The sequence below is a fragment of the Pan troglodytes genome, chromosome 12 (assembly GCF_028858775.2).
Source record: "Pan troglodytes isolate AG18354 chromosome 12, NHGRI_mPanTro3-v2.0_pri, whole genome shotgun sequence".
NCBI classification, from domain to species: domain Eukaryota; kingdom Metazoa; phylum Chordata; class Mammalia; order Primates; family Hominidae; genus Pan; species Pan troglodytes.
This window is the reverse complement of record NC_072410.2, coordinates 36195309-36210314: the sequence shown is the minus strand read 5'-3', so window position 1 is coordinate 36210314 and position 15006 is coordinate 36195309. Positions and strand designations below refer to the sequence as shown.

Genomic DNA, 15006 nt, shown 5'->3' with positions numbered 1-15006 from the left:
TAGATTTTGGAATGTTTGCATCATACCATGCATCATACCAGTTGTGTATCCCTAATCAGAAAATCCGAAATCCAAAATCTGAAATATTTGGGTTGCTGACAGGATACTCAAAGGAAATGTTCATTTGAACATTTTGGATTTTGTGTATCTTCAATTTCACTGATCTTGTTTTCTGTAGTGTCTAATTTGCTGTTAAACCCATTCAGTGATTCTTCATTTAATTTCACTTCATTTCAGATCTTTCAACTCTAGAAATTCCATTTTGTTGTTGTCTGTATTTTGTATTTATCTCATTATGTGTAAGTTATCCTTTAATCTCAACATATTTATAATAGCTGCTTAAAAATCCTTGACTGCAAATTCAATCATCTTTTTTTGTGGGGGTTTTGGGTGTTTTTTTTTTTAAATCTATTTCTATTACCTGGCTTTTCTCCTGTTTTGGGGTCACATTTTCCTGCTTCTTCATAATAGTATCTTATTGGATGCTGGCCACTGTATATGTTTCATTGTTGGGTGCCTGCATTTTGTAGTCTTCCCTTAAAGAGTGTTAATCTTTACTTTGGCAGGTAGTCAAATTACCTGCAAATCAGCCGTGAAGTCAATTAAGTCTTGTTGGTTGGTTGGTATGGGCTTGTGGTAGCCTTTTTTCTAGGACTACCTACCTGATCCTTATTATTAAGGTGTGACTCTTCTGAGGTCTCTACTGAACATCCCAGAGGTTCAACAAAGTCTCTTTTCTGTGTCTGATCAGAGCTCAACCACTTCTCAATCCTTTATTAGCTCTAAGAATTATTCAGCTTACAGCTTCCTGGTAGTTGTTCTGTTCCTAGTAATTGTTCTTTGCCCAGTCTCTTGAAATTTCACTCTAAACATGCACAGCTTAGTATTCAGCCAAAGACTCCAATGGATCCTATGGAGACATTTGAAGTTCTTTCTCTGAGTATTTCCATTCTCTCTGATACTCGGCCCCACAAATTCCAGCCACTCCCTGAACCCTTATCTCTATTCTCAACCCAGTGATACCAGTATGCTCTGCTTGGAATGTCCTTCCATGGGCTATAATCCAGAAAGTATCTCCAAGCAGAATGACAGGGTCATATTAAGACTCTCTGTCTTTGTTTCTATTCTCTCAGTGATCACAACCCTGTACTGCCAGCTGTCCAATGTTTGAAAACAGCTGTTTCACAGATTTTTGTCCAGTTTTTTTCTCTCTTGCTTTGTCCAAATTTTTATTTACGATGAGAATGCAAGTTGAAAAGCAATTACTCCTTCATGGCTGGGAGTGGAATTTCCCTCTCCAATTCTTTTTAAAGAAAGTGATACTGGGATACCTTTATGATATTAACTCTTCTCCAATCATGAAAGTGTTAAAAACCTTAAAAGTTTTAAATATTACCATCCCTTTGCAAATCACCTTAAATGGTACTAAACAAAAAAAATCAACTTTATTTATAAACATACTGTCCTCAATTTACAGTCATGCTAAGATAAATAGAGCAGTGACAATGAAATTGTATTTCTTACTTATGTATAATTTATTTAATTTGAATTCCATAAAAGGCATTTCTTTATAAGTAGCAAGAGGTTTCTTTTGCTCTTCCAAAATATAAAGTTTCTTCTAACTCATTATCTTTTTTTAATACTGATTACAGAATTAAAAAGCAAAATCAGTCAGACAGCTAGAAATAACTGATATAGGAATAAACTATGTCTTATGATATATAAATGCAGTTTATTTTTATGAACTGAAGCAAAATATACCAAGAGGGTGAAAAATAGAAGACATAAAATGATAACTTACCCCTTATTTGCCTGTCAACAACTCTCATTTCCTTTCTTATCTTCAATGACCACTCATTGACCTGGGAAAATTTTTAGAAAAGGAATGAGGAGAAAAGCCGAAACTCCTAATTCAATCTAATTTAAGAATTTTGTATTAACTCCACATTTATTACAGACACAAAATTTAAGAAGCCATTTTCAAAGACAGAGCTTTAGGGTCAAATTTTATTTTTTAAATTTCACCTCTTTTTATTCACAGTGCACAGGAATTTTAAGTTATTCAAAGATTCGTAGCTGAGGGCAGGCTGTAAGCAGCACTTTATATAAAACCTCGGAAAGAGTACGGTACTGTCTAGGTACACAAAGATTTGAAGAGGTCCGAGTGCACAGTTAGCTTTAAGAGCATCAGAAAATTTTCATCTTTCACAGGTAGTCATTTCAAAAACTACTCTGTCTGTGTCATGAGAACTTATCTTTCCCTTTTTCCCTTTAAAAATAATGCTTTTCCATTTTACAGAAGAAAAACATTCCCCTAACCTATGTCTCTTATTACCATGGTAGTTCCCTGACAGGCAAAAATTTCTGAAGCACTAAACATAGGGTGGACTGGAAATGCTGGTGGAGGTGTTGAGAAAGTAGTAAATTACTCTAATGATTACCAAATTATTATGCAAGTGAACTGTTTTCCAATTCTTCACGTTTCAAAAACACTGAAGGAAAACCTGAGTTATGAGTCAATTAATCATTAAAAGTCAATTTTATGCTAAATTACTATGTGCTTTTTAGTACATGACTCAGAAGCTCAAAAAACTGAGTGACACTGCTATAACTAAACTCCTTCCATTACCATTTTATTACATCAACAAGGTTTCTCAGCACTTGAGTCTAATAAATCATAAAACAGGAACAGAATTTATGCTGAACCCTTGTAGCATTCATTCATGTAGCAGTCATCCATGGACATACAGACTAAATGGCATTTTTTAAAAGTCCATACCATTAAAAGATGAATTTCCAATAAATTTCATTTTAATGTTTAATATTGAACAAAATCTGTAAAATATTTATTATGCAACAACAATTGTAATAATTTGTGAAAGCTGTCAGAATCAAAATGAAGTCACTAGTGTATTAAAAAATCTGACATATAGAGCTGGAAAGGCTAAGAGGGTTCTCACACTTGTATACCTAAACAAAACCTATCACAAAAGATTCTGCAAAAACCACAGCCTTGCTTGCTCAAAGGCACTGCAATCTTACACAAAAAATACTTCCGCAAGGACATCTGCCCAGCAACTGCCTGTCCAAACTTGGACTGGCATCACTCTTGTTATTGACCTCTGTAGCCTATCATAATCATTTTAAAACAATTACATAATCCTCCTTTTCCCTTTAAAAATCTTTGTCTTCCTTTACGTCCTTGAATATATACATAGTTTACCACGGCAAGTACATTCCCACTGCAATGCTGTTGCCAAATAACCATCATTTTCTTCTAGGGAACCTCTCTCTTTTTTATTTAGGTTGACCAACTCCACTCAGAAAAAATACTTATGCACTTAAAACTGTATGGTCATACAAGTTTTAAAAATCTAATCAGGTTTATGTACTTTTTTTGGAAGTGAAATTTATATAATTAACCATTTTAAAGTATACAAATCACTAGCATTTAGTGCATTTACAATGTCATACAACCACCACCTCCCTATACCCTTTAAATAATCTCTTCCTATCTCCCCCTCCCCAGTTCCCTGGCAACCACTAATTTGCTTCCTGTCTCTATGGGATTGCTTATTCTGAATATGAAAGGAATCACACAATGTGTTAACTTTTCGTTTCTGGTTTATTTAACATGATGTTTTCAAGGTGCCTCCATGTTGCAGCATGTATCAGTACTTCAGTCCCTTTTATGGCTGGAAATTATTCTTTTATATGTGTATAACACAACTCGTTTATCCATTCAAATGTTAATGGAAATCTGGGTTGTTTACACCTTTTGGTTACCATTTCTACCACATCTCACCAATACCTGTTATTTTCTAATTTTTTTATGATAGCTGTCTGCTGAGTGTGAAGTGGTATCTCACTGTTTTGATTTACATTTTCTTTGGTTTTTTTTTTGTTTTTTTTTAGTACTTATTGATCATTCTGGGGTGTTTCTCAAAGAGGGGGATGTGGCAGGGTCATAGGATAATAGTGGAGAGAAGGTCAGCAGATAAACACGTGAACAAAGGTCTCTGGTTTTCCTAGGCAGAGGTCCCTGAGGCCTTCCGCAGTGTTTGTGTCCCTGGGTACCAGAAATTAGGGAGTGGTGATGACTCTTAACGAGCATGCTGCCTTCAAGCATCTGTTTAACAAAGCACATCTTGCACCGCCCTTAATCCATTTAACCCTGAGTGGACACAGCACATGTTTCAGAGAGCACCGGGTTTGGGGTAAGGTTATAGATTAACAGCATCCCAAGGCAGAAGAATTTTTCTTAGTACAGAACAAAATGGTGTCTCCTATGTCTACTTCTTTCTACACCGACACAGTAACATCTGATCTCTCTTTTCCCCACATTTCCCCCTTTTCTTTTTGACAAAACTGCCATCGTCATCATGGCCCGTTCTTGATGGTCGCTGTCTCTTCGGAGCTGTTGGGTACACTTCCCAGATGGGGCGGCCGGGCAGAGGTGCTCCTCACTTCCCAGATGGGGCGGCCGGGCAGAGACGCTCCTCTCCTCCCAGACGGGGCGGCCGGGCAGAGGCGCTCACTTCCTAGACGGGGCGGCCAGGCAGAGGCGCTCCTCACCTCCCAGACGAAGGGCAGCCGGGCAGAGGCGCTCCTCACCTCCCAGACGAAGGGCAGCCGGGCAGAGGCGCTCCTCACCTCCCGGACGGGGCGGCCGGGCAGAGGCGCTCCTCACCTCCCGGACGGGGCGGCCGGGCAGAGGCGCTCCTCACCTCCCGGACGGGGCGGCCGGGCAGAGGCGCTCCTCACCTCCCGGACGGGGCGGCCGGGCAGAGGCGCTCCTCACCTCCCGGACGGGGCGGCCGGGCAGAGGCGCTCCTCACCTCCCGGACGGGGCGGCCGGGCAGAGGCGCTCCTCACCTCCCGGACGGGGCGGCCGGGCAGAGGCGCTCCTCACCTCCCGGACGGGGCGGCCGGGCAGAGGCGCTCCTCACCTCCCGGACGGGGCGGCCGGGCAGAGGCGCTCCTCACCTCCCGGACGGGGCGGCCGGGCAGAGGCGCTCCTCACCTCCCGGACGGGGCGGCCGGGCAGAGGCGCTCCTCACCTCCCGGACGGGGCGGCCGGGCAGAGGCGCTCCTCACCTCCCGGACGGGGCGGCCGGGCAGAGGCGCTCCTCACCTCCCGGACGGGGCGGCCGGGCAGAGGCGCTCCTCACCTCCCGGACGGGGCGGCCGGGCAGAGGCGCTCCTCACCTCCCGGACGGGGCGGCCGGGCAGAGGCGCTCCTCACCTCCCGGACGGGGCGGCCGGGCAGAGGCGCTCCTCACCTCCCAGAGGGGGCGGCCGGGCAGAGGTGCTCCCCACTTCCCGGACGGGGCGGCTGGGCAGAGGCGCTCCTCACTCCCCACTTCCCAGATGGGGCGGCCGGGCAGAGGCGCTCCTCACATCCCAGATGGGGCGACTGCCGGGCAGAGGCGCTCCTCACTTCCCAGACGGGCTGACTGCCAGGCAGAGGCGCTCCTCACTTCTCAGATGGGGCAGCCGGGCAGAGGCGCTCCTCAGTTCCCAGACGGGGTGGCCGGGCAGAGGCACTCCTCAGTTCCCAGACGGGGCGGCCAGGCAGAGGTGCTCCTCACATCCCAGATGGGGCGGCCAGGCAGAGGCGCTCCTCACATCCCAGATGGGGCGGCTGGGCAGAGGCGCTCCTCACTTCTCAGACAATGGGTGGCCGGGCAGAGGCGCTCCTCACTTCCCAGACGGGGCGGCCGGGCAGAGGCGCTCCTCACTTCCCAGACAGGGCGGCCAGGCAGAGGGGCTCCTCACATCCCAGAGGATGGGCGGCCAGGCAGAGACGCTCCTCACTTCCTAGACGGGGTGGTGGCTGGGCAGAAGCTGTAATCTTAGTACTTTGGGAGGCCAAGGCAGGTGGCTGGGAGGTGGAGGTTGAAGCCAGCTGAGATCACGCCACTGCACTCCAGCCTGGGCAACGTTGAGCACTGAGTGAGCGAGACTCTGTCTGCAATCCCAGCACCTCGGGAGGCCGAGGCAGGCAGTCAACACAGTGAAACCCCGTCTCCACCAGAAATACAAAAACCAGTCAGGTGTGGCGGCGCGTGCCTGCAATCCCAGGCACTCGGCAGGCCGGAGGCAGGAGAATCATGGGAGCCCAAGGCAGGGAGGTTGCAGCGAGCTGAGATCACGGCAGTACAGTCCAGCCTCCGCAACAGAGGGAGACCCGAAGGGAGGGGGAGGGGGAGTAGGAGAGCTTGATTTACATTTTCCTAATGCCCAGTGAAGTTGGACTTTTTTTTTTTTTTTTTTTTGAGACGGACTTTCGCTCTTGTTGGCCAGGCTGGAGTACAGTGGCGCAATCTCAGCTCACTGCAACCTCCACCTCCAGCGTTTAAGTGATTCCCCTGCCTCAGCCTCCCAAGTAGCTGGCATTACAGGCGCTCACCACCACACCTGGCTAATTTTTGCATTTTCAGTAGAGACGGGATTTCACCACGTTGGCCAGGCTTGTCTACACCTCCTGACCTCAGGTAATCCACCTGCCTCAGCCTCCCAAAGTGCTGGGATTAAAGGTGTGAGCCACTGCACCCAGCCGAAGTTGGACATCTTTTCATGTGCTTGTTGGTCATTTGTATATCTCCTCTGGAGAATTGTTTATTCATATCTTCTGCCCATTTTTTAATTGAGTTGTCTGTTTGTTGGGTTGTATGAGTTCTTTATACCTTCTGATAGTAGTAGACCCTTTATTGATACAGGATTTGCAAATATTTTCTCCCATTCAAGAAAGTCTTCTTTCTCAATAATGTCCTTTGAAACACAAGTTTTTAATTTTGAAAAAGTCCAGTTTATCTAAAGAATGTGTTTTCTGAACTTCTTCTTAAAGTCTCAGCTTAAATGTTACTTCAGGGAGACATTCCCTGACTCACAGAATAGGTTCAACCCTCCAGGCAGTACAACTGCACAGAACCCTATACCCCCACCTCTTTTGGAGAGCTCATTATACTTATGATTACTTACAAGTATAGACTATAAGCTCCAGAAAGTCAAAGACCTTCTCTTATTCACCAAGCCCTTGCATAATGCCTGGCACAAAGGATAATAAATATCTGTTGAATTTGATTGCACGGAATACAAGATGTGATGGGACAAAAAATTTCAGCCATAAATAACACTTATGTAACAATCTTCAGAAACTTTCTATGTATATTTTTAAATGTCAAAGAGTAAAAGTTTTATAAAATCTGTCAAAAAGAGAAATTCCTTCTAAACTTGTAAAATCAAAAGGGGCTTTGCAAAAAAGAAAAACTTACCTAAGAGAAATCTGAAGAACCAAAAGTATCCAGTCATGTCTCCGACCAGTGCTTCTCAACCTGAACTACACGAAAGTCAACTGGGAAACTTTAAAAATACTAATTTAACTGGGCCAGGGGTAGAGCCCAAATGACAGGTAGCATTTAAAATCTCTTCAGGTGACTATAATGTTATGTTAGAGTTAAGAAACAGTCTAAGACAAAAAGCTCAAGAAAATGTATCAAGCAAGTCTCATAACTGTAAAGACCACTACAATAAAAGGAAATTTAAAACAGATGTAAAGAAAATTTGACAAATATTTATTTAGTGCCAATAGGATTTCAGTAGTAAATGAGAGGCCCTTATAATTAAGTAAAACAGAACATAAGGTGTACAGAATAAAAAAATCAACTAGTAAATTAGACAATATATTTGAAAACCACAAGGAACCTATAGAAAGAATTTCACACTACCAAAATATTATCCTTTATTCAAATTCATTCACAGAGGTCTATTATATGCCAAACTAGGCAAAGGAAACTAACACCATTAAGAGGGTATTTTCCACGAACAATGCTGAGAGACAGCTTAAGACAAATAGAAAACAAAATGATTGAATTCCTGTTCCATCCTTCACTGAAATTCATTCTAGGTGGACTGAAGACATATGGAATGCAAAACTGTGGTGTTTTAAGAAGACAGTATAGGAGAATACATTTATGATTTCAGGTTAGAGGAGGAGTTCTCTTTTTTTTTTTTTTTTTAGTATTTATTGATCATTCTTGGGTGTTTCTCAAAGAGGGGGATGTGGCAGGGTCATAGGATAATAGTGGAGAGAAGGTCAGCAGATAAACACGTGAACAAAGGTCTCTGGTTTTCCTAGGCAGAGGTCCCTGAGGCCTTCTGCAGTGTTTGTGTCCCTGGGTACGTGAGATTAGGGAGTGGTGATGACTCTTAACGAGCATGCTGCCTTCAAGCATCTGTTTAACAAAGCACATCTTGCACCGCCCTTAATCCATTTAACCCTGAGTTGACACAGCACATGTTTCAGAGATCACGGGGTTGGGGGTAAGGTTATAGATTAACAGCATCCCAAAGCAGAAGAATTTTTCTTAGTACAGAACAAAATGGTGTCTCCTATGTCTACTTCTTTCTACACACACACAGTAACCATCTGATCTCTCTTTCTTTTCCCCACATTTCCCCCTTTTCTTTTCAACAAAACTGCCATCGTCATCATGGCCCGTTCTCGATGGTCGCTGTCTCTTCGGAGCTATTGCGTACACTTCCCAGACGGGGCGGCCAGGCAGAGGCGCTCCTCACCTCCCAGACGGGGCGGCCGGACAGAAGCGCACCTCACTTCCCAGATGGGGTGGCGGCCAGGCAGAGGCACTCCTCACATCCCAGACGATGGGCAGCCGGGCAGAGGTGCTCCCCACCTCCCAGACGATGGGCCGGGCAGAGGTGCTCCCCACCTCCCAGACGATGGGCAGCCGGGCAGAGGCGCTCCTAGCCTCCCAGACGGGGCGGCCGGGCAGAGGCGCTCCCCACCTCCCAGATGAAGCGCAGCCGGGCAGAGGCGCTCCCCACTTCCCAGACGGGGTGGCAGCCGGGCAGAGACGCCCCTCACCTCCCAGACGGGGCGGCCGGGAAGAGGCGCCCCTCACCTCCCAGACAGGGCGGCCGGGCAGAGGCGCCCACTTCCCAGACGGGGCGGCCGGGCAGAGGCGCTCCTCGCCTCCCAGACGGGGCGGCCGGGCAGAGGCGCTCCTCACCTCCCAGACGGGGCGGCCGGGCAGAGGCGCTCCTCGCCTCCCAGACGGGGCGGCCGGGCAGAGGCGCTCCTCGCCTCCCAGACGGGGCGGCCGGGCAGAGATGCTTCTGACTTCCCAGACGATGGGCGGCCAGGCAGAGACGCTCCTCACTTCCCAGATGGGGTGGCGGCCAGGGAGAGGCACTCCTCACTTCCCAGATGGGGTGGCGGCCGGGCAGAGGCACTCCTCCCTTCCCAGAGGAGGTGGCCGGGCAGAGGCGCTCCTCACCTCCCAGACAGGGTGGCCGGGCAGAGGGGCTCCTCACCCCTCCCAGACGGGGCGGCCGGGCAGAGGCGCTCCTCACCTCCCAGATGGGGCGGCCGGGCAGAGGCGCTCCTCACCTCCCAGACGGGGCGGCCGGGCAGAGGCGCTTCTCACTTCCCAGACAGGGTGGCCGGGCAGAAGCGCTCCTCACTTCCCAGACGGGGCGGCCAGGCAGAGGCGCTCCTCACTTCCCAGACGGGGTTGCGGTCGGGCAGAGACGCCCCTCACCTCCCAGAAGGGGCGGCCGGGAAGAGGCGCTCCTCACCTCCCAGGTGGGGCGGCCGGGCAGAGGCGCCCCTCACTTCCCAGACAGGGTGGCAGCCGGGCAGAGACACCCCTCACCTCCCAGATGGGGCAGCTGGGCAGAGGCACCCACTTCCCAGACGGGGTGGCCAGGCAGAGGCGCTCCTCGCCTCCCAGACGGGGCGGCTGGGCAGAGGCGCTCCTCGCCTCCCAGACGGCGCGGCCGGGCAGAGGCGCTCCTTGCCTCCCAGACAGGGCAGCCAGGCAGAGGCGCTTCTCACTTCCCAGACAATGGGTGGCTGGGCAGATACGCTCCTCACTTCCCAGACGGGGTGGCAGCCGGGCAGAGGCGCTCCTCCCTTCCCAGACGGGGCGGCCGGGCAGAGACGCTCCTCACTCCCCAGATGGGGCGGCCGGGCAGAGGCGCTCCTCACTTCCCAGACAGGGCGGCCGGGCAGAGGGGCTCCCCGCATCCCAGACGATGGGCGGCCAGGCAGAGACGCTCCCCACTTCCCAGACTGGGTGGCGGCCGGGCAGAGGCTGTAATCTTAGCACTTTGGGAGGCCAAGGCAGGTGGCTGGAAGGTGGAGGTTGCAGCGAGCTGAGATCACGCCACTGCACTCCAGCCTGGGCAATATTGAGCATTGAGTGAGTGAGACTCCATCTGCAATCCCAGCACCCCGGGAGGCCAAGGTGGGCAGACCACTCGAGGTCAGGAGCCGGAGACCAGCCAGGTCAACAGGGCGAAACCCCATCTCCTCCAAAAATGCAAAAACCAGTCAGGCATGGCGGCGCACGCCCGCAATCCCAGGCACTTGGCAGGCCGAGGTAGGAGAACCATGGGAGCCCGGGGCAGGGAGGCTGCAGCGAGCCGAGACCACGGCCGTACAGTCCAGCCTCGGCAACAGAGGGAGAGAGGGAGAGATGGAGAGAGGCAGAAAGGGAGAGGCAGAAAGGGAGAGGGAGAAAGGGAGAGGGAGAAAGGGAGAGGGAGAAAGGGAGAGGGAGAAAGGGAGAGGGAGAAAGGGAGAGGGAGAAAGGGAGAGGGAGAGGGAGAGGGGAGTTCTTAAACAAGACACAAAGGCAATAACCACTAAAAGGAAAAGGCTTCTTATATTTATCTATATTGAAATTAAGAATTTTTATTCATCATGACTCCATTAAGAAAGTAAAATGTTACAAACTGGGAGATAGTATTCGTAATCATATAAATGGTAATAAATAAAAGGCATTTACTTATTTTTTAAGAATGGAATTCTCAATATTGTACAGTCAGCCCACTATATCCATGAGTTCTACATGTGTGGATTCAACCAACTACACCTCAAAAATATTTAAAAAAACAAATGGTTGGCTGCATCTGTATGGAACATGTAGACTTTTCCCATCATTATTCCCTAAATACAGTGTAACAACTATTTACAGAGCATTTACATTGTATTAGGTATTATAAGTAATCTAGAGATTAAAGTACACAGGAGGATGTACATAGGTTATATGCAATTACCTTTTTCTTTTTAAATCAAGTACTTCAGCATCCATGGATTTTGGTATGGGTGGAGGGACCCTGGAACCAATCCTCCTCAGATACCGAGAAATGACTACATATGAAAATCTGCAGGATAATTTAAGTTTCTAAATGATATTGTCTTCTTCCAAAGAGGAATTACATTTGCTTCTGGCAAACATATAGCTTAAGTGTCCTGGCAATTGGTTCTTAACTAATCTTAATTAATCCTATCAGGGGATAGAGATTATTTGAAACTGGTCTTCAGTCTTTGTGAAAGCCAGTCTACTTCCAGGTCACTATTATTGCTAAGGGGTATTCTTTCAGAGTCCCAACCACAAGCCCTGAATATCTGCTTATGAACTCCAATTTTTTTTTTTTTTTTTTGAGATGGAGTCTCTCTCTGTCACCCATCTCGGCTCACTGCAACCTCTGCCTCCCAGGTTCAAGCAATTCTCCTGCCTCAGCCTCCCAAGTAGCTGGGACTATAGATGCCTGCCACCACGCCCAGCTACTTTTTGTATTCTTAGTAGGCACGGGGTTTCACCATGTTGGCCAGGCTCGTCTCAAACAACTGACCTCAGGGGATCTGCCCACCTCGGCCTCCCAAAGTGCTGGGATTACAGGTGTGAGCCACCATGCCCGGCCATGAACTCCAATTTTTATACTCCCCAACCACAGGGTTTGTCAAAAACTCTACTCAAATTCTATTTGTCACCCACTGCATTAGGAATTAGAGGATCTCTTTAGGGGGAAGGTAGTCCCAAATGATTGGGTTCATGTAACTGAGCTTCCCTCTTTGCTGAGATCTTGATTTTGCAATTTCTCACTGCCCTGGTAGCTTTCAGTGATTTCAAATAGTTACACTTTTTGTTTAGCTTTTTTAGTTATTTTTGGCAAAGGGTTGGTTCAAAGCAACTTAGTCTATAAACACCTTCATGATTTTTTAAAGAACATGTTTCCTAGTTCTGTTCCATAAAAAGGCTTAGAAGCAGGGATACTCGAGTAGCAAGAAGCATCATGCGCACTCAAATTTTGGTATCTAAATATCATTCCTGCTAAAAGAAACTACTGCATCTTGGAGAAATGGCCGATTTCAGGTCTCAGGCTACGAATTCACAAATCAGGATATATGCTAGAAAACAAGGAAGTATTCAAAGATTAGTAAAGTTATGCTAAAAGCAGATAGGAACTGGCTTGAAATAGCTCCCACTGACCAAATGTATAAGTTTTTCAGTATCAAACAGAATAATGGTTAGGACTATAACACACTAAATATATAAAAATCCATGAGTCCAAAATGGTGCTTCTGAGAGGAACGGGTGGAGAGAGAATGCAGTTGATACTACCGGATATTATTATACCAATTCTTTATTCTAAATATTAGCAATTAAATAAAAAGCATTAAGCACTTATCCTGCATTTTCAATAGAAACTCTATGTCAAGGTAACCAAATAGCCCCAGCTAATAAGGGACAGATCTTTATAGAAGACTGCCAGCTAAAAGTGAAAAAGAAATCAGAGAATTAGAAAAATCACCACTCTAAAAACCCTTATAGAATAGCTGGTTCAGGAAAGGGACACCTATAAATGTTAATGTGTCTAAGTGAAGGATTACTGAAGAACTGGACATTCACATGGTGCTAAAATATCACCCCTCAGGTTAGTTACTAGCATAAAAAGGAAAACATAATGTAAAGATCTGGTGTGTCACTACCTCAACCAGGTGGCCAAAGTTATTAGCATCATTAATTACAAGACAGACATTATATGCCTCCTGATGTGATACACTATGAATCACACAGGTTACCTGTGAGGCATTCTTGCTAAAATTGTTTAACCTGGATCTTATCAAACTTAGATCCAACTTCCATTTCATAGAAAATACAGGGGGTAGAGAAAAAAGCTAACCACAAAAGGAACAAGATCATGTCCTTTGTAGGGACATGGAAGGAGCTAGAAGCCATTATCCTCAGCAAACTAATGCAGGATCAGAAAACCAAACACTGCATGTTCTCGCTTATAAGTGGGAGCTGAATGATGAGAACACATGGGCACATGGAGGGCAACAACACACACTGGAGCCTGTCAGCCGGGGGTGGGGATCAGGTGGGGGCAGCTTGAGGGGGGATGGTGGGGGAGGAACAGCATCAGGAAGAACAGCTAATGGATACTGGGCTTAATACCTAGGTGATGGGATGATGTGCGCGGCAAACCACCATGGCACATGTTTACCTATGTAACAAACCGGCACATCCTGCACATACACCCTTGAACTTAAAAGTTGGAGGAAAAAAAAAAGCGCTAACCACAAGACACAGACAAAACCATAACAAGGAGCATTCTACAAAACAAATGCCCTATTTTACAAACGAGTCTTTATTCTTACAATGCTATAAGTAGAAAGCAGGGGATATTTATTTATTTATTTATTGAGATGGAGTCTTGCTCTGTCGCCAGCCTGGAGTGCAGTGGCACAATCTAGGCTCACTGCAACCTCCGACTCCCTGGTTAAAGCGATTCTCCTGCCTCAGCCTCCCGAGTAGCTGGGATTATAGGTGCACGCCACCACGCCCAGCTAATTTTTGTATTTTTAGTAGAGATGGGGTTTCACCATGTTGGCCAGGATGATCTCAATCTCCTGACCTCATGTTCCACCCGCCTCGGCCTCCCAAAGTGCTGGAATTATAGGTGTGAGCCACCGCGCCCGACCCCAAACAGCAGATTTTTAAATAAAATCAAGTAACAGCCAAACACAAGCCTCGCTGAATCCTAAGTTTTAAAAAGTTATAAAAGACATACTGGGAACACCTGGGAAAATTTAAATATGGACTAGATATTCAATGATATGAAGGTATTTTTGTTATACAGAATTTCCATATATTCCAGAGATGCAATATGAAATGTTGCAAAATGTGTTATATTTATAATCTACTTCAAACTGACCGAGCTGAAAAATATATATCAAATAATAGCAAAGTGCTATCAACATTTGATTATACAGGTTTTCACTGTACTATCTGCTGTGGTATGAATGTTGGTGCATGTCCCCAAATTCGTATGTTGAAATCCTAATCCTCAAAGTGACAGTATCAGGAGGCGGTGCCTTTTGAGAGGTTATTAGGTCCCTTAGGAATGGAATTAATGCCCTTATAAAATAGGCCCAAGGTAGCTCTTTTGCCCCTTCAACCATGTGAGGACAGCAAGAAGACACCATCTATGAACCAAAAAGCAGTGCCCTCACCAGACACTGTACCTGTCAGCGCCTTAATCACAGACTTCCTGGTCTCCATAACTGTAGAAAATAAATATCTATTGTTTATAAATTACTCAGCTTGTAGTATTTTGTGATAGCAACTCAAATGTACTAACCACTGCTATTACCTCTACTTTTCTAAAAATTTAAAAATTTTCATAATAAAACTTTAAAATAAAGTACTTGGCATTTCATAGGTGTTCTATTTCAAGAAGAAATTAAACTTGACAAAGTCTTTATGATAATATACACAATAATGAAATGACAAGTCACATAACTGGAGAAGATAAAGATGTTCAATCTCACTGGTAATCAGGAAAAAGCCTGATATTCATTTCATTCCTCTAAGACTGGCAAAAGTCAAAAATTCAGTTAATAACAAGTGCTAGAGAAGCATATAAAGACAAGCAACTTTCATATATTGCTGATGAATGTACAAATCAGTTCAATCCCTTTAGAAACCAATTTGGCAGTATTTTTGTACAAAGAAGTCATATCCTAAGATCCAAAAATTTCCCTTGTACATAGCCTAAAGAAACTCTCTCACAAATACACAAGCATACAGGTATTAGAATGTTCATTGGATTGTTTTATTACACAAGAAAACAATCTAGAAGTCCATCAATAGAATAAATGTGTGTGTGTGTGTGTGTGTGTGTGTGTAT

General features: G+C 46.0%; 1 protein-coding gene across 2 annotated transcripts in view; it reads right to left on the bottom strand.

The window, feature by feature from the left end:
• The window catches only part of CHMP3 (charged multivesicular body protein 3), a 60373-nt gene that overhangs the window by 36731 nt on the left and 8636 nt on the right, over positions 1 to 15006 (bottom strand). For both annotated transcript variants that reach the window (XM_001138427.7, XM_016948907.4), the window contains exon 2: positions 1802 to 1862. In XM_001138427.7, the coding sequence (XP_001138427.1) occupies positions 1802 to 1862 (61 nt within the window). The remainder of the gene's footprint in view (positions 1 to 1801; positions 1863 to 15006) is intronic.